At 39.2% G+C, this 27907-nt stretch overlaps 1 protein-coding gene across 1 annotated transcript; it reads left to right on the top strand.

Annotated features, from left to right (window-relative positions):
- The first annotated feature begins 214 nt into the window (after positions 1–214).
- MLH3 (mutL homolog 3) lies at positions 215–27907 on the top strand. The gene is made up of 12 exons (XM_039232326.1): positions 215–284; positions 1589–4976; positions 9110–9195; positions 9954–10058; positions 11298–11370; positions 16996–17067; positions 18309–18420; positions 19420–19579; positions 24959–24982; positions 25066–25162; positions 26390–26541; positions 27531–27907. Exons 2-12 carry the CDS (start codon positions 1652–1654, stop codon positions 27651–27653), a joined length of 4329 nt encoding a protein of 1442 aa, XP_039088257.1. The 5' UTR covers positions 215–284; positions 1589–1651; the 3' UTR covers positions 27654–27907.

Here is a 27907-nt window from a genome sequence, read left to right as displayed (position 1 = left end):
ACGACAAAAACAGAGAAAATCGCTGGAAACAGCTTTTCACACCATGCTAAAGGGGGATAAGGATTGAGAACTAGGGGTACCAGCGTGAAGAGACCCCGCCTTGTTTCCCAATCAGACGGCAGCTGCTGCGCATGCGCATTTGGGTGTCCCCGACGAAAGCGCGTTCCCAGCGAGTCTCCTCTGAAGCGCATGCTCGTGGCTCGTGCATGAGCCCCGCGAACGAACTTGCGCGCGCCCGGCGTCGAGGCGGTTGGTAACTGGGAGTTGGTGAAGCGCGGTTCGAGGTGACTTGGGGGAAAGCACGCATCGAATAGATGTTTCCGGGAGCCCTTCTAACAGCGGAAAGGCCATGGCGGCCGCCGCGAGCGTTTTCGGACCCAGCTGTGCAGGGGCTCCGGGAGGCCTCTTGCGTCCGGCGGCCGGGTTCGGCCTGCGAATTGGGGGAGGGGACGGGGTGGAGCCTGAGCCTGGGGGGCCTGCGGCGGCGGTCCTGCCCTCCCCGCCCCCCGCGCCCTCTCCTGGTTTTTCCCAGCTCGAGACCGGGGCCGAATCGTCCTTTCTGACTGTGGCCCGGAGAAGACTGGGACATAATGAGGAAATCGTGTTGGGTAACAGTCGGAATACCTGTTAAATGATTACCTCTCATTAGCTGCCGGCTGCAAAGTTCCGTATCTTCAAAAACATCAGATCTGCGATTACAACTGTGATCGCAACTGTGATGTCCGGGCTTGAAGAACTAGCCCTACCACCTTAGGCCAGCCCGTGCTGCTCTCTCTCCCCCCTGAAGGGACGAGACCTTTAATGACACTATGATCTTCATATTTTTTAACCTGAAGGGAAAGCTTAAAATCAAGTTTGGACAGCCCCTGACCATCACTATTACTGTGAAAGTAGTTTGTAGCCGGCCATTTGTAAATACCAAAAGAGTATTAATACAGGGACCTTCTGAAAACTTTTTATCAATGTAAAATGTGGACAAGAGTTAAAAATCGAATGATACAGAAAAGTTCATAATGAAAATTCCCGCCTTCTCCTTTTGCATTCCCGGTCTCTTTCCCCTGAGACAACATTTAACCAATAATAATAATAATAATCTCTTAATCCCTATCTCTTCTTGATACAACAATTTGATTTATTCTGTCTTAACAGTTCATTATAAGTTTTTACTAAAAGCCGTGGTTATTGTGTAATGTATAAATATTATGAAACTAGCTTGGACATTTTTTTCATGAATTTCTAGCTGAATTTAATTTAGACATCTGTTTTTGGTGAAGTGATTAGAATTGTGCACACTGTCTTATGGGTCAGCTTCAAGCGTGATTATGATTTCACTTTAGGGCATGTGGGATTTAGAAAGGAGCAGTGAAAATTATGAAATTGTGAATGCTGCTTTGGATATTAAATCCACTGCACTAAACATGAGCTGTGTGATCTGTGCAGAGATCAAAGCTCTAATTTGTTTTGTTTTTTACAGTGTGGTTTAATAAGCAATTTAATTTACCTCAAATGGTATTTCTCCATCATGCTTGAGAGAAATGGATAATGCTGTGTAACTCTGAGGGTTTGATTGTGTCTTTTCTTCCTGTAGGCAATTATTTCCAGTCAGACAAGGAAGCCATTGCCTGGCATTCTTAACAGCTTTCTACCTGCCATGATCAAGTGCCTGTCAGTTGAAGTACAAGCCAGATTGCGTTCTGGTTTGGCTGTATGCTCCTTAGGCCAGTGTGTTGAGGAGCTTGCCCTCAACAGTATTGATGCTGAAGCAAAATGTGTGGCTGTCAGGGTGAATATGGAAACTTTCCAAGTTCAAGTGATTGACAATGGATTTGGGATGGGGAGTGATGATATAGACAAGGTGGGAAATCGTTATTTCACTAGTAAATGCAACTCTGTACAGGACTTGGAGAATCCCAGGTTTTATGGTTTCCGAGGGGAGGCCTTGGCAAGTATAGCTGACATGGCCAGTGCTGTGGAAATTTCATCCAAGAAAAACAAGACAATGAAAACTTTTGTGAAACTGTTTCAGAATGGAAAAGCCCTGAAAGCCTGTGAAGCTGACTTGACTAGACCCAGTGCCGGGACAACAGTAACAGTATATAACCTATTTTATCAGTTACCTGTAAGGAGGAAATGCATGGATCCTAGACTGGAGTTTGAGAAGGTTAGGCAGAGGATAGAAGCTCTTTCACTCATGCACCCTTCCATTTCTTTCTCTTTGAGGAATGATGTTTCTGGTTCCATGGTTCTTCAGCTTCCTAAAACCAAAGACATATGTTCCCGATTTTGTCAAATTTATGGACTGGGCAAGTCCCAAAAATTAAGAGAAATAAAATTTAAATACAAGGAGTTTGAGCTTAGTGGCTATGTCAGCTCTGAAGCACATTACAATAAGAATATGCAGTTTTTGTTTGTGAACAAAAGACTTGTTTTAAAGACAAAGTTGCATAAATTCATTGGCTTTTTATTGAGGAAAGAAAGCGTTATCTGCAAGCCAAAGAACGGTGCTGCCACTAGACAAATGAATTCAAGCCCTCGGCATCGGTCTAACCCAGAACTCCATGGGATATATGTGATCAACTTGCAGTGCCAGTTCTGTGAATATGATGTGTGCATGGAGCCAGCAAAAACGCTAATTGAATTTCAGAACTGGGATACTGTTCTGGTTTGCATTCAGGAAGGAATGAAAATGTTTTTAAAGAAAGAAAAATTATTTGTGGAATTATCAGGTGACGACATTAAGGAATTTAGTGAAGATAATGATTTTAGGTTATTTAGTGCTAGTCTTCAGAAGCATGTGTCCTCTGATGAGAAGGGTGACCAGGCCAGTTTCCAAGAAGCCTGTAATAGTATTTTGGATTCCTATGAAATGTTTAATTTTCAGTCAAAAGCTGTGAAAAGAAAAGCTACCGTAGAAAACAGAAGAAACACACAGAATTCTAGAGATTCAGAAGCTATCAGAAAAATACCAAATGATTCCTTTTTGTACATTTATGAACCAAATGGCCCAGGCCATGGTAAAGTGACAGAGCCATCTTTACAAAACAAAGATAGCTGTTGCTCAGAATCAAGGGTCTTAGAACAACAGATGGCCGAAGCATCAGAATCAGGAGAAAATGAGAAACACAAGAAACTTTGCTTAGAATTTAACTCTTCAGAAAATCCATGTGGAACTAGTTCAGAAATGTTTGTCAGCCCTTTTCAGACATCATACTGTGTTGAGAAGAATAGAGAAGATCTAGAAATACAGAAAGCAAGTACTATTAATGGCATGGCACTCAGTAACCTAAAAAATAGTGGAGTTCAGAATCAATTAGAGAGATTTAAAGATGCTACCAAAACAGCATCCCAACCTCTGCCTTTTGAGACAACATTATCGAGAGTACATGGCGCCCAGAGAGAGGAAGAGAAAAAAAAGCAACCTAGTAATTGTGGAAGAATAAACATTTTTAGTTATGGACAAGTTAAATTATGTTCCACTGGCTTTATAACTCATGTGGTACAAAATGAGCAAACTAAATCAACTGAAAGAGAGCATTTACTTAAAAACTGTATTCAACCTGGTCCTGTGAGTGCCAGAGAAATATTTGTAAATAGAGCATGCCATTCAGTTGAGACTCCAAACATTGAAGATGTAACCAGCACTTTAAGTAAAGACTTTGCTCAACTGTCTAACAAAAAATTGTGTGAAACAAATACAAGTTATGGGCTAGAGAACAAACCCATAGCAACTTGTAAAAATGTTTCTACTTCTAAGGAAGGAACTTGTAAAAATGTTGCTATATCTCAGGAATGTACTAAAGAATCACACATAGATTGCTTATTACCGGTCACATCCTCTTCTTCCCTTTGGTGTGGACATGTTTCAAATGATGGTAAGAAAATAGATAAATTGATTGGTTTCTCCAAACCTACAGCCCGTAAGAAGCTAAGCTTAAGGTCACACCTCGGATCTTTAGAGAAGTTCAAGAGGCAATATGGGAAGGATAAAAATCCTCTGAATACAGAGGCAGAAGAAAATAATAATTTTGAAATCTCCACCAGTCTCAGTCCTCAAGTTGAACCTGACATTCCATGGAAAGACAAGAGTCACTTAGACAACTCAGGCATTTGTAAAATCACTACTATGAAACATAATGATTCAAATAATAGTTGTCAGCCAGGAAGTCACATCTTTTACTCAAAGAAGTTTCCATTCTCCAGTGAAGAAGATTGTTCTGAACAACAGATGCTTTGCGTAAGAGAAAGTCCCAGAACTCTAAAAGAGTTAACTGATTTTAACCAAAAACCTTTGGATGCCAAGCAGTCTCCTAAGTCTTTAGCCTCTAAATTATCCAGAATGAAAGGTTCCGAAAGAGAGACTCAAGCAATGGAAATGATGAGTCATTTTAATGAACTTCCACAATCAGATTCTAGTAGGAAAGACCATGATTTGTGCAGTGGGTTAAACCTAGATTCTTGCAAGTTATTTAAAAATGAGTATAAAAAAACAGAGAGTGGCATCATTCCAGAGTTGGACTCTGTCACACAGGATAATTCCTTCAATAAAGATAGTAAAGCCTACTCTAACAACAATACAACAGGGAACTCTGTGATACCCGAAACTCCTTTGGTATTATCCTGTGATCATGCTACAGCTGTCAGTAAAGAGTCAGATGTTCTTCTAGCTTCAGAACCACAGATAGGAAGTCCTGACTCTCCCAGTAAAATGTTAATGAGTCACATAGAAGATTCCACAGCTGACAAAAAAGGAACTTGTTTTCAGAGTGAAGAATCTATAGCAAGAACTTGTTCTGAAAATGAAGAGTCAAACGCGTGTTCTTTGGATTGGCAGCAGCATTTTGATGTAGCCCTTGGAAAAATGGTTTACATCAACAAAATAACTGGACTTAGTACATTCATCGCCCCTACTGAGGATGTTCAGGCTGCTTGTACTAAAGACCTGACAACCATAGCTGTGGATGTCATATTTGAGAATGGTAAGTGTATTATAGTGTTCACTGGCATGGAATGCTTTTGAAGGTGGTAATAATGGCCAAAGAGCAAGAGAGTCATTGTCCAAAGAGATTATCTCAGCTGATAGATCATTTTGAAGTTTAATTATAAAACATGTCTTACGGTATATAAAGATTTTCTAGTTCCAATACCATTTACATCTAGAAATACAGCGGAAGACATAATAGAATGGAAGTGTATGTATATGTGTCTATGGATGTGTGGATGTGTAGGAGGGTGAGACCATTTTTAATGAAAATGGTACTATTAATAGTTGAGAAAATCTACAATGCTTCCCTACCCTCCTTTCTTCTCTCCCCCAAATGTACAACCCTCCTAGAAATTTGTCTTGTAAGATACCTGCAATGCCAGTGTGATATTTTTCTGGAAGTGGCTCTCTGCAGCTCCCAGGTGAAGAGCCAGAATGATCCTGTAATCATCCTAGGTTTCCCCCCAGATCTGTGGCTCAGTACAGTTCTATATATTTTGAAAGTTTTTTGTGTTTTTTTAAAAAAAGACCACAAGTATTTTGAAACGTAGGTTAAGTGTGTATTTTCCTAACTATACTTTTCAGACATAGTTTATTATAATACATATGCTAATTCGTTTGATCTGTTTATGCTGTAAGTAGCCATTATTCAGGAAGACGGTAATGTGGCTTTTAAATCATACCACAAGGCTACATCAGAGCACAGATTGGGACTCTTGAGTTCTCACATCTCCTTCAGCATTAAAAGCGACATTGTTTTGGCAGTATGTTGAGAGCCAGATGTTGGGAGATGGTAAGACTGATTTCCATCTGGCTATAATCTTGGTTTTGCATCGGGAGGATAAACATTAAATGTGCATCCATATTAAAAGTCTTGAATATTGCAGAAGAATGTAAATTGTATGAATGTAATTGTAAATTAACTTGTAACTCTCCTTAGCATGAATATCTCTAGTAGGAGGCTCTGATTTACTAAGGTTAATAAATAAGGCCTTTATTTTTTAGTGGTTTTCAGTTTTTTCTCGTGAAAAAATAATCACTGTAGTAGCTTTTTTAAAAAAGAATTCTTAATGTTTTATTTATTTCTGAGAGAGAGAGACAGCATGAACAGGGAAGGGTCAGAGAGAGAAGGAGACACAGAATCTGAAACAGGCTCCAGGCTCTGAGTTGGCTGTCAGCACAGAGCCTGATGTGGGGCTCGAACCCACCAACTGTGAGATTATGACCTAAGCCAAAATCGGATGCTCAACCGACTCAGCCACCCAAGCGCTTTCAAAAGTCAAAACTTACAAAGTTTTAAGTAGGAGAACTGTCTTTCAGTTCTGCTCCTGGACTCTCGGTTGTTCTTAGAGACGTATGTGTTTTTCAATCAATGTAGTTTTATGTCCTGTTTTATACTGACTGCTTATCAGAAGTAAACCTAAGGCACTGGCACCTCATCTTCCTGAAATGTAACCGCTTTTAAATGGAGACAAAAAGGACTGTGATTACATTAACCTGAGATGGTTGCTGCTAAAGCAGAAGGGGAAGGAATCTCGGTTTCCGAAGGCAACGTTAAACACCTGCTCCTATTGAACGAGTCTAGATGTTGAAAACTCTTCAGCCTGCTTAACTTTCTGGATTAGCAAGTCTTTAGTGAACTTTGAAGTGTCATGTTAACTCAATTTCATAAGAAAAAAATAAATAAGTATGTTGGGTATAGAAACAAGTTCCATGGAAAGATGGCTCCTAAACACCCTTCATTAACGTCAAATGTTACTGTCTGTAAGGGACTCATGTATGGTGGGACACTGGGACACTGTGGAATCATACATAAAAACGTTACTTAAGATGAATTGTTAAGAAGTAAATTGTACAGAAGAGAAGATCTATAAAGGGAATTTTAAGGAGTAGTGTCAAGTCTCCAAGCCTTGGCAGTTTGTTTCTTTAAAATGCCTTTAATTCTGGGGCACCTGAGTGGCTCAGTCCGTTAAGTATCTCACTTCGGCTCAGTTGTGACCTCACTGTGAGTTCGAGCCCGCTTCGGGCTCTGTACTGACAGCTCAGAGCCTGGAGCCTGCTTCAGATTCTGTGTCTCCCTCTCTCTACCCCTCCCCCGCTCATGCTCTTTCTCTGTCTCTCAAAAATAATAAATAAAAAGTTTAAAAACTTAAAAAAACCCATTAATTAAAAAAATGAAATGCCTCTAATTCTGTCCTATTACCAGTAACACAACCTTATTTCACCTTACCCTTTAATTTTATCATTCTGAATTAATCTTTCCAGTTCTTGTCCAACAGATTTCTTGTTTTGAAATATAGTTTCATCATGTTTTGCCCCTATTCCAAAACTCAAATTTAGGCATTGTTTCTAAAACGCAATCATCCTTCAGATAGGAGAGCAGAATTTGAGCCAGATAATACTGGACTTCAGAGTTTATTTTTTTAATGTATGTTTATTTTTGAGAGAGAGCGAGCAAGCAAGCAGGGAGGGACAGAGAGAGAGAGAGGAAAAGAGAATCCTAAGCAGGCTCCATGCTATCAGCACCGAGCCCAGTGCAGGGCTTGAACTCACCAACTGTGAGATCACAACCTGAGCTGAAATCAAATGTCGGACGCCATACTGACTGAGCGACCCAGGCATCCCTGGACTTTGGAGTTTAAATTGAGAACTTTTCATTCATTTATCTGTTCATTTTTCATCCATTTATTGTTCATACTGTGCTAGATTGCAGATTCACTGGCTTGGCTTTCCAGAGTTCACAATCAATTAGGGAAGACAGCTATCTAAACATAATAGCAGATAAATGTTATAATAAAAGCATATTTTGAGTATAAGAGACATAAACTGGGGACTTGTGAAGGTTGCACCAAGTAGTGAAGGCTAACAATTAAGTACCGGTGTATGTCTATTACCAGCTATATTAACCGTGATGCTATTGACATTTTGGACTCATCATTCTTTGTTGTAGGGTTCTACCTATGTCCTATTCACGTAGAATATTTGGCAGCATCCCTGGTCTCTAGCTCTGCTAGATACCAGTAGCACCCCTTACCCAAGTTGTGGCAACCACATGTTGCCAAATGTCCCCCATACAAAATTGTGCCCTTTGAGAATCAGTGATCTATTTTAGGTGCTCATTCTGTCTGGTATATATGGATAATGGAACTAAGCATTAATGTAGTTTCCTAAATTAGCAGCATAACTTCCTTAAAAGACTCTGGCTCTCAATCTGGTGCTTAGTAGTCTGCCTTATGTCTTGACTTTTTGTGCAGGAAGATTTTATGTAACTTGATTTTTTAATACTTTATATTTTGATTTCAAATGTCTAGGTTTTCTTTTTTACATTTAGGATCTCAGCACAAGTGTCATCCTTTTAGAAGCGACCTTGTTCTTCCTTTCCTTCCTAGAGCTCGGGAAGAGAGGACTGTGATGAGACAGACTAACAGAGGTAGGGGCAATAACAGAGATTGCTGGGACATCTAGTACATACTGTACCACCTAACTAAAAAAAAATTTTTTTTAAAAGGCAGGGTTGTATTATTAAGCTTGATCAGGGCCAGCTGTGCCTTACTGGAACCGGTAATTCCCCATGGTCCTATTTAACAACAGAACTGAGTAATTCAGTGCATGCATTTAGATGAGAAATTACTTTTCCAGACTCGAAGTCAATACTGGATGATTATGCACAGTCTGTGGTGTCTTGTGATTGAGAAAATATCTCTTATTTTTAAAGATTGGAGTTGCACTCCGTATTGTAGTAGTTTTATGTAAGCAACGTCCTTATTAAAAAAAAAAAAGCTACAGACACTGTTCTTTGTTTCTAAAAATAGGTAAGGTATATTTTTACCTAAAGGAAGTGAGACTACTAATTTGAACCAGTTTCTTCTGGATTTGTATTCTGTAATATCTTTTGAAAATAGTTTGGAGAAAAAAGCTATAATGCCAGAAGATACAGTCATCAGCTGTAACTTAAAAAGTAACAGATCAGAACAATTCAGAGATCCAGCAAGCACTGAGCATTTGTAGAATATTGGAACAAGATGTCTGATCTTTGATCTTGAAGCTGTACCACAGCAAATAGGAGTGTCACTCATCTTTTTTTCTGTGGCTCTTGATGCCAACTTTATCTGCTCCCTTTTGCCTTAGGTGCTGTGGATGATGCTGTTGGTAGAGAATCACTTCAGTCTTTGTTCTCAGAGTGGGAAAATCCAGTATTTGCCCGTTATCCAGAGGTGGGTCTGTAGCAACTTTTCTTTGCTTGTTATTTTAAAATTTGTACTTCATTTAAGTTGGATATGGGCATGACTGGCTATATTATTTTTAATTACAAGTGGAAAGTGGGCCTGTTTCCAAATAATTTATTTGGAAATACTGTTTAATAGAGAGAGGAGAAATCAGAATCCATAGCATTTGGGAGCTCAGACATTTTGGATTAAACATGTATAGTCAGTGTGTGATTACTGAATGTGTTTACCACTCTTAGAAACCCTACCTTGCAGCTTTGGCAGGGTATTGAGGGTGGTGATAATTTAAAAAAAAAAAAAAAAAAAAAAAGAACTGTTAATATCATTAGATAAGTAGTGAAGTGAGTCTTCTACTGAAGGAACAGCTCATCATTGGACCGGAGTGTACATGTTCTCCCCAGTGGGTTATCACAGAATGTACTTTGTGTGTTGTGAAAAACGTGTAGAATAAATGAGCACTCGATTGCTGATTTTTTTAGCTACGATGTATTTAAAGACTTGATCATGGAGCATAAACAAATTGTTATTCTGAAACACCATTGGTTTTTGTTAATGCCCAAAAATTATTACGTAAGACTAATAATTCACAGAGCCTTTTGAATTTCTTTAAGTTCCCTGAATTCAACCCACCTCTAATAGGTTCTATGAAAATGAAGGTTCTAAAGCAGTTTGGGATCTTTGGTAAAACAGTTCTGCAGATATAAAGAATTAAACACTTAAATGATGTTTGTATTGGGTCTTTCTAGGTTGCTGTTGATGTAAGCAGTGGCCAGGCCAAAAGCCTGGCAGTTAAAATTCACAATGTCTTATATCCTTATCGTTTCACCAAAGAAATGATTCATTCAATGCAGGTAAGAGATTGACTTTGAAATCTCATAAAAATATATATATAAGACCTAAACTGGGTTAACTCTTGTGAAATTGGATTTATTTGATGATCTAGACCACCTTGGTCAAGGCACATGTGTTTTTTTAAGTCTTACCAGAACTTTTATTATCAGAAGAAAAAGCAGAGGACCAATTTGGGTTACAAAGAAAAAAATGGCTTTAATAGTGTGAGCAGGTTGGAGGGATGAATTATGGATTGAGGCTTACAGTTTCAAGGATTATATATTGACTTTATATTTTGACAATAATTTCTAAATCAACTAAATACTGTAGAGACATTGTCCTTAAATGTGCAACAATGCCCCTTGCTAAAGGACCCTCTATTGTGTGTCTCATGGCTTAGGAGACTCCAGATTGAGGATCTCTCTTAACAAAAGGGGCCCCTTGTCTCACCTGCTTTGCTAGTTTGCCCTCTCCGTACACGACTCAGGCCGTCTTCACCTTCTTGCTTTCAGTATGGAAACAAATTAGGAGGTTAGACAGATATAGGTAAACCCCTAACCTGGCACTGACCTGGTACCAGAGCAAAGCAAGCTTTGATCACCTAAAATGGGGTATGAGCCTACCTGACGCGGGGCTTGAACTCATGAACTGTGAGATCATGACCTGAGCCGAAGTCAGATGCTTAATGACTGAGCTACTCAGGAGCTGAAACGACAGTTTTAATGTACATTTATTTTGGGAATGGGGCAGGGAAGTGCAAGGAGAACCTTTTCTGTACCTGGACAGAGAGGAGCCCCCGAGGGTTAAAGCCCCTGCTGGCTATTAACTTGCTATGTTAAGGGACTAGCTCTTCTGAAAGGGTTTCCTTACTTTTGCATAAATGTTCAAAATGTATTTTAGCCCCATTTGTTAGCAGTCTCTGGTCATGTTAACAGTTCTCTGGTCATAATTACCTATCAATAAGAGTCATTCTTTTGGGAAAATTTCAGGTGTACTCTAAAGTTTTGTTGCATGCCCTTTTTAGAATCCTTAACCTGTAGTCTCCTTCCTTTTCTGTCCTCTGATCACTCTACTTGTCCATTTTTTTAATCCTTCCTAAATGACTCCTTCAAGTTCATCAATACCTTATACAGTAGTCTTAGATATGAATATTATAATGCAAATGACTCTTAATTAAATACAGTTTTATCTCTTTTTATGGAGATGAGACTTTGTTAATCTTTATTTAGTGTTGTACCACTTATTTGAATGTATGGCAGGTTCTACAGCAAGTGGATAACAAGTTTATTGCCTGTTTAATGAGCACCAAGACTGAAGAGAATGGTGAGGCAGGTAAGAATGGAGTTTAGCTTTGATTAATAACCAGCTGGTCTTCTGATAGTCTCCTTTTAAGTTTTTTAAAATTTGTTTTAATGTTTATTTTGAGAGAGAGCATGTGTGCGAGCAAGCATGAGCAGGGGAGGGACAGAGAGAGGAAGAGAGAGAATCCCAAGTAGGCTCTGTGCTGACAGCACAGATGTGCTGACACATCTGTGGGGCTTGATCTCACAACCGTGAGATCATGACCTAAGCCAAAATCAAGAGTGGGACGCTTAACCGACTGAAACATGCAGGCACTCCTTAAGGTACTTTTTATATATGTTAGTGGTAATGATTTGGACAGATTAAAACTAATTGGGAAAACCAATCTAAATTAATATTATGAAAGAATAGGTTTGTTTTGTTTTGTTTTGTTTTGAGAGAGAGAGGGCACAAATGAGTGAGGGGCAAGAGAGAAAGGGGAAGGAGAGGGAGAGAGAGAGAGAATCCCATAAGGAGCAGAGAAAAAGAGAGAGAGAGAGAGAGAGAGAAGCTGGGCTTCCCTGAAGAGGGGCTTGTGCCCCTCCGAAGCAGAGGTCATGCTTCCCCAAAGCAGAGTTCACCCGAAGCAGGGCATGAGCTCACCTGATGTGGGACTCGAACTCAGAAACCATGAGATCATGACCTGAGCTGAAGTCAAATGCTTAACAACTGAACTACCCAGGCTCTGAAACAACAGTTTTAAGATATATTAGTTTTGTATACATATACAGAGATATTCATGTATAAGATACATTTTAAACTATTAATAATAGTTACCTTTGGAGTAACAATGAGAGTGAGCAAAGGGGAAATTTCATCTTTTACTCTAAAATGTGTTATAGTGTTTGACTTTTTGATAATGTTTTCATGTGTTCCCTTTATAATAATAGAACATTTATATAATGAGCCCTGCTAAGTTTATCTAAGAATTACATACAATATCTTGATGACCTACTTTAAGAAAGCAATAATAGTTTGTAAATAATAACATTAACCCATTCAGCAAATATTGAGTGCCTGTTGCATGCCAGAGACTGTACTAGGCCCTAGAGCTACAGTGGTGGCAAAAATACACATGTAAGAGAAACATAAGGACATAAACGTTAAAGTTTTAACTCAAGCTAATGTTACAAAAGAGAGAAACAAGATGCTGTTAGAAACTTTACAGAGAGATTTGAATTAATTAGAGAGGCCTGGGAAGGTTTTCTTGGTAAAGTGAGTAGGAGTACGAGCAGTTAACTAGGTAGTAAAGAAGGGAGGGAGTATTCTGGGCTGAGGGAATGGTACGCAATTTGTGTTTCCTCTTCTTTAGTGAGAGGAAGCAGGGCAAGTGCAGCTGGAGTGAGAGTGCAGAGATGAGGTCGGAGAAGTAGGTCACAGCCAGATCTTAAGTGCCAGTTATAGGCTTTGTACTTGTCCAGACACCAATTGGAAACAGTGGAAAGCTTTTTGTTTTCTTTTTTATTGTTTGTTTTTGCAGTGGCACATGTCACATTCCATTTGTACTTTGAAAATATTGCTCTGTGGCGGTGTGGAGAATGGATTGGGGGTGGGGTGGAGTCCCAGTACCTGCAAAGAGACTGGTAGGGAGGATATTGCGATATCTAAAGATGGTAGTTGGTGAAGACGCAGGTGGACTAGAGAGAAGTCATGTCTTGGAAGGATATCTAGGAGAGAGAGAAAGCCAGCAGGGTTCCGTGATGCATTGGCCGTGGGAAGGGAGATCAAAGATGACTCCTAGCTTTCTGACCTCCATAGCTGAGTGGATGATGTACCAGGACCAGGTGACAGAGATTGCAAGGAGAGACTCAGAAATCTGTGACATGGAAGAGAAGGACTGAAGGAGGGTGAGGATGAAAGAAGGCTTGTTTTTTGTTTGTGTGTGTGTGTGTGTTTTTCCAACTGGAAGACTCTTGAGCACATTTACGAGGAATGCCTGATAGCATGGGTGGCTGAGGGCCCTGAGCACCATTGGAGGGTTTGGGACCAGACAAGCAGACCTGCAGGTGACTGCTTCTAAAGTTGGAAAGCAGTTCATTCTCTTTGTATTTCAAAATACTCCCTTTTACCTTGCTTGCATTGTAGATTTATTTAGTAAATGTCATAATAGATCAGAATTGTCATAAAAATTGTCAGTGAAAGTCAAATTTTAGTAGTTTGTTTTGGGAAAATGAATAGATTTTTTTCTAAGGTTTTGATTACCTGGAATTCTTTGTTGTTTAATACTGAAATCTCTACTAATGGCACCTGAGATGGGTGTAGCCACAAAATCTGAGATGTTCAGAGAAGCAAAAGGGGCCTATTTAAATTTCTCTATTTTCATTGGATTACAATTGACCCTTGAACAATGCAGAGGTGTCCCAAACCCCTGCACAGTCAGAATCTATGTATAACTTCTGACTCCCCCAAAACTTAACTGCTGAAAGCCTGCTGTTCACCAAAGCCTCACCAATAACAGAAACAGATATTTTGTATGTTACATATATTACATGCTGTATTCTTACAATAAAGTAAGCTAAAAAAATTGTTACTAAGAAAAGCTAAAGAAGAGAAAATACATTTACAGTACTGTACTGTATTTATCAAAAAAGATCTGCACGTAAGTGAACCTGTGCCATTCATACCCATGTTGTTCAATAGTCACCTTTAGTTAGATGCCACCAAAGAGTACTCTTAGATAAATACATTATTAAAATAAAAATGTAAGTGTTTTTACTGTCACTCATGATTACTAAAAGCAACCTGTTCCTATAATTGACTTATTTTAATAGGTGCACATATTTTTGTAACTGATAAATATATTATTGTTTTAAATTTTTTTTTTTTTTTTTTAAGTAGGCTTCATGCCCAGCATGGAGCCCAACACAGGGCTTGAATTCATGACCCTGATATCAAAACCTGAGTTGAGATCAGTTGGACCCTTAGCGAACTGAGCCACACAGGAGCCCCTATTACTGTTTTAAATTATAGTGAAATTAATGCCATATATAGGCATTTTGTATTGCATATTTCCACCTATGATAAAATACAGTTGTTCAGTTTTGATACACCAAAGAATGATTCATTTATTTATTCTGTAAATATTTGAGTGCCTATTATGTGCCTGGTACCGTTGTACATGCTAGGAGTACAACAGATAAAATTCCTTGCCCTTGGCATCTGGGTGGCTCAGTCAGTTGAGTGTCTGACTCTTGATTTCAGCTTAGGTCATGATCCCATGGTTGTGGGCTTGAGGGAGCCTGCTTCAGATTCTCTCTCTCTCTTATTCTCTCTCTCCCTCTCTCTCTCCTCTGACCCTCTCTCCTGCTCATGCTCTCTCTCTAAAATAAAAAATAAAGATAAATAAAAATAAGTAAAGATAAAAAAGAATCCCTTGCCCTTATGAAACTTCTGTTGTGTTAGGATATCAAAAATACAGCTTTTGGGGCACCTGGGTGGTTCAGTTGGTTGAGCGCCAACTTCAGCTCAGGTCATGATCTCATGGTTTGTGGATTCAAACCCCGTGTCGGGCTCTGTGCTGACAGCTAGCTGAGAGCCTGGAACCCGTCTTCAGATTCTGTGTCTCCCTCTCTCTCTGATCCTCCCCTGCTCACACTGTCTCTCTCTCTCTCAGGAATAAATAAAACATTTTTAAAAAATACAGCTTCTGATATTATTAAATTACTTTCATATATTCTACATTCAAGGAATAGAAAATGTTGTGAACCCCATGTAGACTATAAATCATTCTGCCACCATTGATTTCTTAGGGTTCCTGACTCTTGGTACTTCACACTGACTCCAATTTCAAGTTTGAGGTCACTCCCTCACAATTTATTATTTATTCCATTGTTTTGCCCAATACAGGATGTTCAGTATTCATCACAACCAGCTGCAACTCCTCCTATCCTCAAAGGAATTTAAAATTCAACATTTTGGGGCCTCTGCCTGTGGTTGAACATGCTGTCAGAAAAATTAGTTCCTTTTTTCCCTTAAGTCTTAAGATCTCATGCCATGAATTTGATGGTGTCATAAAAACATTATATTCTTTAGTAGAAATGTGAAAAACAGGTATTATCTATTTTGATCAAATTCAGGAGGAAAACCTTTATTTCAAAGTAACTGATAGTGATAGATCTCAACATTTGGACCAAATTAATAAAATTACAAGATAAAAAGATATGATAATGTAATTGAGAATCAGTCCTCCTGTCAATGAGAAAAGGATTTCCCTGTAGGTTTGGCTCTTTGGGTCAGGATATTCTGCCTTCTCTTTTACACTTGAGAGTCCAAAGCCTTGCATCTCAAATGATTTTCAGTGGTCTGTAAATAGCATCAGTTGGGAGTTTGTTAGAATTGCAGAATCTTGTGTGTCATCTCTAACCTACTGAATCTGAGTCTGCATTTTAATAGGATTCACGTGATTGGTATGCTTAGCAAAGTTTGCGAAGCCTGAGTCTAAAACAAGCCAGCGTGGCTGTGGGTCACATCCAACCATCGCCTGCTTTTGTACACTCAGGGAGATAAGAATGGTTTCTACATTTTTAAATGGTTGAAAAATCAAAAGAATAATAATATTTCTTGACACATTAAAATTATATGAAATTAATATTTCAGTATCCATAAATTGGAACACAGCTACAATGCTCACATATTGTCTATGGCTGCTTTGGTTCAAAAGGAATAGTGAGTAGTTGTGACAAAGAACATGTTCTAAAAAGCCTAAAATATTTACTATCTGGCCCTTCATAGAAAACATTTGCTGACCTCTGATCTAAAGTGGACTAGATCTGGGGCGCATGGGTGGCTCAGTTGAAGTCGGCTTCAGCTGAGGTCATGATCTCACTGTCCGTCGGTTGGAACCCCGCGTTAGACTCTGTGCTGACATCTCAGAGCCTAGATCCTGTTCAGATTCTGGGTCTCCCTCTGTCTGTCTCTGCCCTTTCCTCTCTTGTGCTTTGTCTCTCTCTCTCTCTCTCAAAAATAAATAAATATTAAAAAAAGAAATGTTTTTAAAGTGGACTAGTTCTGGCCTGCACCTTTTTAATATGTAAATGGTTTGTGAGAAAAGTTTAAACTGGCCAGAAGCAGCCTGTCTTTTTAAAAAACTCTAATTACACTTCAATTTAAAATACATAATTATTATATAATGTAAATCAACAAATTGAATTTATATGTTTGGTTATAATGTTTCTTAAAGTGAATCACATCTGTCATTTATTAAAAGTACACTCTCTGGAAACAAAAAGTGTACTAGAATTACATTTTTCATGGGCGCCAGAGTAGCTTGCAAATCAAAGTCAGCTGATTTTGAGAATGTGTTTAAGGTCCTTCATTGTATCAACTTTAATTAGTAAAGCAAAATCAGTATTTAAACATTAGGGATATAGGGCTTTAACCTTGCTTTATAAATGAAATAACAATGTAGTAAAAAGTTTCTCATTAGGGATAAATTTATAGTTTTCCCCATAATTTCAATATTTTAAGAAATGAAAGATACATACTAAGTATGGATGTTTCTCTTATGCTTATGTCATTAACTAGTTTGAATTAACCTTTTTTTCCCTCTACACAACATGATTATTTAAATCTCGATCTGAGAATTTGATACTCCAGTAATCCTTGCTCATGTTCTAGGTGGAAACCTGCTAGTGTTAGTGGATCAACATGCCGCCCATGAGCGTGTCCGTTTAGAGCAGCTGATTAGTGGTAAGGATCTGTTTGGAACTAGAAAATATTTGAAACTGCCCTCCACAATTAGTATACTGAAAGAGTTTTTCTATCTGTGACTGTTGTGAGGAAAGATGAATTGTATGTTTAAGAAATTAAGCTGAAGTCTTCTGGTTTGGGTTCTTGCTTAACTGAAAGAATATAGTGATTCACTTTAGGGATTCAAATTTGGTGGTCTTACATGGTCAAAGACATATTTCCCATACATTTATCATCAGCCCTAAGGGTTGGATGTCTAAGGTTTAGACTACTTTATCGTGACATCCATCAGAAAGTTACGCCTCTCTGTGTGCCCATATGATCTTGGTATACCTTCTTCACAGTTCATCAGGCAGAGACCACCACCAGCTCAGAAGGCCCAATATATTGTTTTTACTTTAAAATTTGTTTTGGAATAGGTAGTATAATGAAATAAGTTCAAGTCTGAAAGGTACAGAATAGAATATGATAAAGTCTTCTTTTTACCCTTGTTCTTCATCCCACCTAGTTTCTCTCCCCAGAGACAACCAATATCACTACTTTGCTATATGCTTTTCCAAAGCCAATATGTGCTTTTTAATCTTTGCTACCCTCTTTTCTTACCATGAGGCAGTGTATTCTCCAAGTGGTAAAATCCCAGGAAAATCTTTACTCTTGTGGTCAAATAATGGAAAACTGTGTCAAAGAGTTCAGTGAGGATCTAGGGAGAGTTCACGGACTAGAATGGCAATGGTATTACTTCCAAGTTCACTTTTCCTTATGAAATTACCTAATTGTTGGGAAAGATATGGTAAAAACAGTTTTAGAAAAACTTGCTGTATGCTCAGGACCATTTGAGAACAGTACTGACAATTCTCTTCAGAGACTGGGAAACCTTTCTGAAGTAATAGGAAGCCTTCTTGAACCATAGAATTATATAGTAAACCAATTTTATTTCTTCAGTAATCAACATTTTTCACCCCATTATTAAAACCACATTTATTGACTATCTACAGGAACTTTGCATTGTTCATTTGAATGTAAGACCTAAGTCTTATACATCTTATTTTGGAAATACTGCTGAAATAAATAAATGGACTGGATATTTACTCGTTTGACTTTAGTAATGGAAATTCAAAGCCTAAACCTGAACACACTGCTAAGCATGATAATAGTTAACATGGCTATGCCTTCTCATGCTCTTTCTGAAGTCTAGAAGACTTCATTTCCTACTCTGAACCCATTCATCTCTTTTCCAATAGATTCCTATGAGAAGCAACAGCCACAAGGCTCTGGTCGGAAAAAATTACTATCCTCCATCGTAAGCCCTCCACTAGAGGTAACAGTGACAGAGGAGCAAAGCAGACTCTTACGGTTAGTCCTACCATGGGTATGTGATACATACAGTGTAAACTCTCACAGTAATTCTGTGCGGTACAAGCATAACTGTTGTTCCTTTGTTCCAATGAGGCACCTGAGACCAAGAGGTTATGTGACTTGTTCAAGGTCATAACAACTCTTGAGTGGTGTAGCATGCTCTCAGATGCAGGTCTTCTGACTTCAGATGCTGTTCTTTCCACTATATCACAGCTGTTGAGTATAGGATAGAGTTTCCTTGATAATTTTTTCCAGCAGTTGGCTTAGAATACTCTTACCATTTCTTGGAAAAGTCCATGTTTATGCTGCGCCGTTTCTGAAAGCAAAGTTACTTCAGTAATTGCTTCCATTCTGCTTTGCCTTGATGCATCCTAGATTCTTAGTTTTCATTATCATAATCATACTGGGGAAAAAGTACAACACTGGGCCACAAGGAAGGGGCAGATCATATGGTGAGTCACAAGATAGGACGTTTTCCCACTTTTGGGCAGCACAGATTATTGGAAATAAAGAATTGTGTATGAATTTATATCAGGTTTGGGAATATGCTACTGCCAATAAATCTTTTTCCCTGGGGCATAATTTATAGTAGAGGCAGATCCATTTATTTACATCCTGTTAATCAGGGCTTCTCAGTTCCTAGGGCTGTAAATTATCTCCCTGCTTTAATGCTGATTCAGAACATTCTCAGCCCTTCGATTTGTGCCAAAATCCTTGAAGTGCCAGCAGTGAGAAGTTAGCAATTCCTCAGTGAAGAATAAAAACTTAGGAACAAGACTTAAAACAAATTGATCCTCTTAACAGAAATGAAGGGAAAAAATGAAAGTTACTGTAATTCGAAAAGGAAATTTGATAATAAAATTCCTAAACAAATGTATGAGAAAAACAGTACAACTTTTAAAATTTGTGGCATCTTTTGAGAAACCCTCCAGTGCTTGGGGCTCAAGCTGAAATGCGAATGAAGTAATAGTTTTGTAATTGAAGCTCTCTCTTTAGGTGCTACCATAAAAATCTGGAAGATCTGGGCCTTGAAATTATATTTCCAGACACGAACGATTCTCTGGTCCTTGTAGGAAAAGTACCACTCTGTTTTGTACAAAGAGAAGCCAATGAGCTTCGAAGAGGAAGATCTCCTGTGACCAAGAGTATCGTGGAGGTAAGACAGAGCCTTAGATGTTGAGAAAATTGCTGAGTGTAACCTCCTGTTTTCTTTAGAAATTCTGTGTTCATCTTTCATCCAACAAGCATCAGTGCCTGCTCTGTGCCAGGTGCTAGAGATTAAAAGATGAATTAGCTCAAGGTGAAGAAAAGGACATTTAAATAATTATAAATACAATGACATTTGGCCAGTTAGAGGTATGTTCAAAAGTGCTGTGGAAATACAGAATGATTACTGTATTACTGCCAGGGGGGTGGAGGTCAAGGAAGCTGTCACAGAAAAGCTAATTTTTTCCTTAGGAAGAATCTTACAGATTTCCTATAGCAGTAGGAGCCTGCCAAGTACAGAAGAGAGGAGAAGGGCATTGTAGACATAACAGCAGTTATCGGAGACTTGGAGCCGATCCTGTGTTTAGGAACTACCAGGATATATGGCTCGACTTAAGATATATACGTAGTGGTGAACTAGATGAGGTTAGACAAGCCATCAAGACCAAGTCATAAAGGGATTTAGCCTATTCTGCTAAGTAGTTTTCATTTCACCCTCTACATTTGTATTTTGATAAAGATCTGGAAAACTGCTTTTGGGATATGACATTGGAGGTGTTGAAGAGAACCATTACTTCTTTATTTATGTGTTCCACTTTTTTAAATAACAGTTTATTTTGTCTTCATTGCCTTTTCTTGGCTCCTTTCTGGTTTTCTATTAGAGTTTTCTTTATTTCTCCTTTTTTGTCCTCTGCTAGTTTAGAAGTTACATATTTCAGAGGTGCCTGGGTGGCTCAGTTAAGGTGTCTCTTGAGTTTGAGCCCCGTATCGGGCTCTTTGTTAACAGCACAGAGCCTGGAGCCTGCTTTGGATTCTGTTTCTCCCTCTCTCTGTGTCCCTCCCCCACTCATGCTCTGTCTCTCTCTGTCTCTCAAAAATGAATAAATGCTAAAAAAAATTGTTTTTTAATGTTGTTACATATTCCATATGTATTATTTCAGATTAGCCTTGAATTTTAGCCTTAACAAAGTTTAAGGTAATTTGCTTCTCTGTTCTCTTCCTAAACTGTACAAAAACCTTATAACCTTTTTTCTTCCATCACTCAACTCCCATCTTCCATGTTGTTGCTCAGTATTTTAATTTGGCCTTGTTGTTGTTTTTTTTTAAATTTTTAATGTTTATTTATTTTTGAGATAAAGGCAGAGACAGAAAGAGACAGTGTGAGCAGGAGGAGAGGGGCATAGAAAGAGAGGGAGACATAGAATCCGAAGCAGGCTCCAGGCTCTGAGCTGTCAGCACAGAGCCCGACACGGGGCTCAAACCCATAGACCACAAGATCATGACCTGAGCCAAAGTAGGACTGAGCCACCCGGGCACTCTAGCTTGACCTTGTTTTGAATCTCCCTGCTAGTCATTAATTTTATAGAGTCAGTGTTTACCAGAGTCTTTGTTCATTGTTGCTCCTTGCATCCTATGATTCATTCTGTGTTCAGCTTTCTTTTTACTGAAATCTTTTAAAAGTTCTTTTATTAAGAGTCCATAAATGAGAAACTATCTTTGAAAATATCTTTATTTTGCCTTCACACTTGCATGATTGTCTAGCTAAACATGGAATTCCATATTGTCAGTCATCCCTTAGCGTTTTGAGCACTTCAGTGTTCTCTGTGACGTTGAAGTCCATTGTCAATCTAGTTATCCTTACTTTGTAGGTAATCTGATTTTCTCTCTCATGGCTCTCAAAGACAGAGGTTTTCTCTGTCTTTGGTGTCTGTAGTTCCCTATGTGATGTATCTTTGTTTTCATTTCCTTCTTCAGATTCATCATGCTTCTTCCACTTGGAAAGTGTATAGTTATTATCACTTCAAGCGCTGCTGCTTCTGCCATTCTCTCTCCTTTCCTAGAAATCCTGTCAGGTGTCAGGACCTTACTTTTTTAACTTCTCTGTCATACTTCCCATCGTCTTATCTCTTTGTGATACATTATCTTCCAGTGAATTGAATTCTTTCTTCACCTCCTGTTAAATCATATGGTTAACTGATCCACTGAGCTTTTTATTTCAGTGACTGTATTTTTTACTTCCAGAATTATGGTTAGTTTTTTTCTCGTATCTATCTGTTCTTTTTTCATGGTGTCCTATTTAATTCATTGTGGTTTCTACTCCTTATTTATCTCTAGCTGTTTGGAGCACAAGTAAATCCACATGAACTCAATCTACGATTTTCCCAGAAGTCTGAATTACTTTAGTCATATCTAAAAGTAAAAATTAGAAGATAGATTTAGTGGACAAATTGTATGATGGATTGATATGGGAAATGTTTGAGGCAGGGGGCGCAATTGAGAAGCTATTGCACTGGTTCAGATGGGAGAGGATGAGGACCTAAGTCAATAAATAGCATTGGGAATTGAGAGGAGAGACATATTTGAAACATAAGTTAGAAAGTAGAATTAAGAGGACCTGGTGAGCAATAGAAAGTATAAAAGGGATAAAGGAGAAAATATAAGATAGAATTCTGAAGGTTCTAGATTGGATGACTGGAAGGATGGTACTGCCATCTACAGAAAAAGGAAGTAGAGGAAGAGGGGTAAACCTACCTGGGGAGTTCTGGGTTTAGATGCATTGAATGTGCCTTCACGTGGGGCTGTCTAGTGGATAGGCAGGCATACTGATCTGTGCTTGGGAAAGAAGCCTGGGCTGTGTGTACATATTGGGTAGTTGATATACATATTTTTATAACATCCGAAGCTGGAGAAGGGTGTAGAAGAAGTGTGAGTGTCTAGGGAGAATATGAAGAATAAGAAGAGAGGAGAGCAAAGGGTGGAGTTGGTGGAACACCAGCATTCAGGATGCATATATTTTGGCAGAGGTCTGAAAAACTACTGCTCAAAAGGAGAAACTGTAAAGGCTGATTGAAAATATTTGGTCAGAGAGAGAGGAAGAAACAGGAAAAGGTAATATTACTAAAACCAATGAAAGTTTTAAGCAAGAAGGAAATGGTCAACAGTAGCCATTGAACCTGAAAAGTTGGATTTGGCAATCACAAGCACAGTATTTGTTCCATGGTGGCATCTGCTTGTAGGGGTGGGTGTGGGGGCGCCAAACACAGGTTGCTCTGGGTCAGGGAGGGAGTGGAGGGAGAAGAGGTGGAGCTAAGTAGACTGTTCTCTCGAGATCTTTCAGAAGAAGAGAGAGAGGGTGAGAGCTAAAGGTGGTCTGCAGTGTGGGACAGGACATGGGGTGAAGGAAAGAATTTGGTTTGTTTTCAGATGGGAGAGACTTAAGCGTGTCTGTAGGCTAAGGGGAGAAGGCATTCGAGAGGAAAAGGCAGTTATAGTGCCAGTGCTTGGACCATCATGAGTGTAGCCCTTCCAGAACTGCCCTCTAATCAGACAACCTTTGCTTTGCTCTCAGCAGTGCTCTTTTTCCCAACACAGCCTTTTTTCTCCAGGGCTCCTCCTCCAAATTTTCTTAAATCCAAAAGATAAGATCTGTTAGAATCTTTTGTTGTAATTGAATCTCTAAGTATTTAACCAGAAAATTATAATAAAAACTTTTCCCAAAGAGACTTCAAAGACTACTGGTAAGGAGTTTACTTCAAATTGAAATAAAGCTTATGGCTTCAGAAAATCTTGACTATGTTGAGTCACACTGCTCAGGAGAGATTTTGTTAATTCTGGAAGAAGCTAGAACAGTTCTGGTATCTTGAAAAGGAGGTGACTACTTGGATCCTAATGGATGAAAGATCACGAATATTTAAAAAAATTTTTTTTTTATTATTTATTTTTGAGAGACAGAGTGTGAGTGGGGGAGGGGCAGAGAGAGAAGGAGACACAGAATCCAAAGCAGGCTCCAGGCTCCCAGCCATCAGCACAGAGCCCGACGTGGGCCTCGAACCCATGAACCGGGAGATCATGACCTGAGCCGAAGTCGGAGGCCCAACTGACTGAGCCACTCAGGCGCCCCTAAAGATCACAAATATTTTCTATAAAGTTCTGTTCTTTAGCTTGATGAATGCACCTTTTTAATATTAAGTTATCTGATATTAATTGAACCACTGAATTGTGAAATGAACAGAGATACCATCTATCTCCCCTTCACAGGCTTAAAAAATGATGTGTCACAAGTCCCAGATGACCAAGCACAAGAGAGAATGGCAAAGAGGTTAGGTTTGATCAAGGTCCATACTAAGCTTTGCTAATAATGTGTCAGGTGTTATGAAACATCTTTCTGTGTAGGTTTATTTGGGAATGTATGTGGCTTATGAAAACTATATAGTATCTACCACCCAGCTCCTGGTAACTATGCCCATTTATAAGCATGGTGGACTAGGGTGTCTTTGAGGAAAGGGAGAATTTTCTGAGTCTGGTTTCACAAGATCTACCATGTTGTAATCCTAGGAAGGTGATTGATTCATAGCCAATTCTAGGAGTAAAAATAATCTTGTGTTTTCTTATAAAGAAATTATTAAAGGTGCCACATCTCAAAACAGTTTTTTTAGTTCTGGAGGTTAAACAAATTGGTAGCATGAAAAATGGCGTCTGCTTTAAATTTCTTTGAAGTCCTTTTGTAAATATTAATATCTGCAGGGGTAACTTTTGAAAAGGGACAGAGATATGCTAGTGAGGAGAAACTCTCAACAAAATGCCTCAGAAAATAAGCTTTTTGACCCCAAAGGGAATTGTCAAAAAAAAAAAAAAAAAGTCTGTGGGAACTAATGTGACTACTTACATTTATGATCTATCTAAGCGAGCATCCCACTCAGTGCTCCATTGTGTTGATGATTGTCGTGTATTTATTCCATTTGTGTGTAATATTACACTTGCTCTGGCTAACATCATAAATACAAGCAGCCTCTTAGTGAGAAGACTCCCTGATATTTAGAGTCTGTTGAATCATCAAGGCTGCTCTCAGCAGTTACATAAGCTCATGAGTTATGAGCTATCTTTGGAGGAAGTTTTAGTTTCTGCTAAGTATATTCTGTCTTCAATAGGAGTTTTATTAAATTGTTTTGGTATTTCATATTCAGAGTGCCTCACAACAAATAAATTATTTGCACCTAAGTGCTGTATTGCTGGAACTCTCTCCTTTATGAGGCATATTTTTAAAAATTTTCCTTTATTTTGAGAGAAAGAGGGAGGGGGGAGGGGCAGAGAGAGAGGGACAGAGAGAGAGAGACAGAGAGAGAGAGAATCCCAAGCAGGCTCCATGCTGTCAGTGCTGAGCCCGACACAGGGCTCAGTCCCACCCCCATGAGATCATGATCCGAGCTGAAATCAAGAGTCAGACACTCAACCGACTGAGCCACCCAGATGCCCCAGGAGGTGTATTTTTAAACTTTAAAAGAACAGTTATAACAACAGATTAATGCCTGTTTTCTTTTCTGCTTTGTAGGAATTTATTCGAGAACAGGTGGAGGTAAGCTTCTTATTTTGGGGTTTCACACAGAGGCACCACATACAAAAGCCCTATTGTCCCATTTCCTTTTCCTGTTAATGAAGAATATGTTTATGCATCAGCTACTCCAGACCACCGGAGGCATCCAAGGGACTTTGCCGCTGACTGTCCAGAAGGTGCTGGCATCCCAAGCTTGCCACGGTAAGACACGGCACACCAGAGAGTGAGTGTTTCTGTACGCCAAGCACCGGCAGGAGCACGGCAGCTAGGACAGGAGTGGGAGGCACATTTACTACTCACCTCTTGGAGGGTACAGTTTATCATTTATTTTTTAAAGTTTATTTGTTTTGAGCGAGAGAGAGCATGAGCTGTCAGTGTGGAGCCCAACTTGGGGCTCAGTCTCACAAACCGTGAGGTCATGACCTGAGCCGAAATCAAGAGTCAGACACTTGACTGACTGAGCCACCCAGGCGCCCCTTGGAGGGTACAATTTAAATTAAGAAACTGAATATACTGAAAGTGCACACTAAAAAATTGCTTTTACAAAGCAAAATACCGACACATACATTTGACCATAATTCAGACTGACGTGTATAAGTCGAGGGGTAACTCATAGAGGATGCATTTTAAGTCAAGCTTTGAATGAACTGAGGGACATGGATTCATAGGATGGAAGAAAAGGTTTGCCACAAGGGGTAGAAATAGCCTGTGCACAAAGCCAGCGGCAGAAAGAAGTTAGTTATATGCGGAGCAGCAAACGATATCAAGAAATTAGGCTAGTAAGAGAGATTAGAAGCCTATGACAAAATTTTCTAATTGTTGTATAATTATTTGTTTAAAGTTTGTCTCACCTGTTAGACCCATTATATCATAAGCTCCATAAAGGCAGAGACCATCTGTCTCATTACTGCCTGACATATCTCCTGCTGCACAAAGTATATACTTATAAATATTTGTTGACCGAGTGAATTAATGTCTGCATAAAGGCAGGTTCTGACAACATGAGAGTTTAGATCTGGAAGATTATTATGTAAATAGAAAAAAAAGCACATAAAATGGACATTGTAGGAAAAACAACCATTAGAGATCTCTGCGATAGACTGGCTAAAAGATAATCTTGATTTTACAACCTGTAGGAAGTAAGCAAAATATTGCCCTTGTCTCTCTGAGAAAAACTATGAAAGCAAAATCCTGACAAGTGAAGGAATGCCTCCTCTAGGGATTAGAAAGACAGTGATTCCATAAGGAAAAACTGAGGCACAGGTGAGTCATCCACGTGTTGAAAAGTGCCAATTTCAAGCAGTCTCGGTCACATGAAATAAGCCCAAGACGCATTTTACTCTTCCCAGATATCAGGCGCCGGCCCAGAGTCAGCATTGGTTTCCCACTATACACACCACAACCTTCTTGTTTCTGTCTTCCATGTAGGGGCCATTAAGTTTAATGATGGCCTGAGCCGGGAGGAGAGCTATCGCCTTATCGAAGCCCTGTCTCGGTGCCAGCTGCCATTCCAGTGTGCTCACGGGAGACCGTCTATGCTGCCGCTGGCTGACATAGACCACTTGGAGCAGGAAAAACAGGTACAGTAATGACTAATCGGAGAAGAGGAGCAAAGTTTATCTTCTCTTTCTTCTCCAGCTCCTATCAGCCAACTGTAATTTGTCTTAAGTCTTTCCAAAATACCAGAGTTTTGAAAAGCATGCATTGAAAGTTTATTTATATAAAACCTTACCATTTCATCTTCTAGCTCAGACTCACAATGGAGCTCAGGCTGCACTGTCAGATTACACACGTGATGCCTTTGTATGTGATGCCTTTGTATTTGTTAAGCTTAACACATGTACAGACTGATGTACCCTGAACATCTATGGCCTACTGGCTCTAGGTTTGATAAGATGTAGAAAGTGTCTCTGGAGCTACAGAAAGTTGGTAAAAACACAGCAAATTTACTGCTAGCAAATACAACCTCAACAGCCAGTGTCTTGGTGGTGCCCTTCCTGGAAATGGTAGCCATTTCTAAGGGTCTTTAGAGTTATGATTTGGGGATCATCCGGCAGGAAACCAAGCTTAGGAGATTTTCACATTATGGTTTGGCCTTGATTACTCAGCAGCCCAGGAACAATGACTTGGGTAATGCAATAAAGACACAGAGTGGTTTAAATTAAAGACATTTTCTGTTCTTGTTATAATCTTAAATGAAACAGAACACAGGAGCATAATAGGAATGTCCATGTTGCTGCTTTCCAAATCTGTTCTTTTGCTGGCCTTTCCTTGTAAGGGCTGTGAATTCATTACTTGCATGGAGTTTTCTGATGCATCCAATAGGCTTTACTCCATTAAAATCTTACTGTTTCACAGGACAATGAAAAAAACTTTTGTCCTCATTCCTGAAGAGATGGGAATCTAGACTTAAAGTTTGCAGTACTACTTATCTTAAGGAAATCTCTAGTCTTTCCTGAACCCAGAAATCAGAAATCTGAACAGATTGGAATAGCTGTAATTAGGACATTTTTATATGGTACTTGGCTTTTCATACTGCATATGGGAGTTGTTCTCTTTCTTCCCACAGATTAAACCCAATCTTGCTAAACTTCGCAAAATGGCCCAGGCCTGGCATCTCTTTGGAAAAGCGGAAAGATGTGAAACAATGCGTGGCCTGCGGGCATCCATGCCTCCTTGTGAGCCACCATGAGAACAGAATGATTGATCCGTCAGGAACCAGAGGGACGCTAACTGCCTCTGAGCAGAGAGCATGGGCAGCAGGTACCAGCAGAGTCCGAGTCCCCTGGGGCCCCAAGCAACATGATCAGTAGGTCGTGAGCAGATGGTCCCTCCAAGCTAAAGAGAGTTCATGCATCTGCAGCCACGGACACAGGAGGTTGCCTTTTAACATCTACTTTTTATAACTTATTTAGAGATAAAAAATTTAATGACTAATTGGTTCAT

This window comes from Hyaena hyaena, unplaced genomic scaffold (genome assembly GCF_003009895.1).
Source record: "Hyaena hyaena isolate Hyena2069 unplaced genomic scaffold, ASM300989v1 scaffold_65, whole genome shotgun sequence".
In the NCBI taxonomy this organism is placed as follows: domain Eukaryota; kingdom Metazoa; phylum Chordata; class Mammalia; order Carnivora; family Hyaenidae; genus Hyaena; species Hyaena hyaena.
This window is presented reverse-complemented; position numbering and strand designations above follow the sequence as displayed.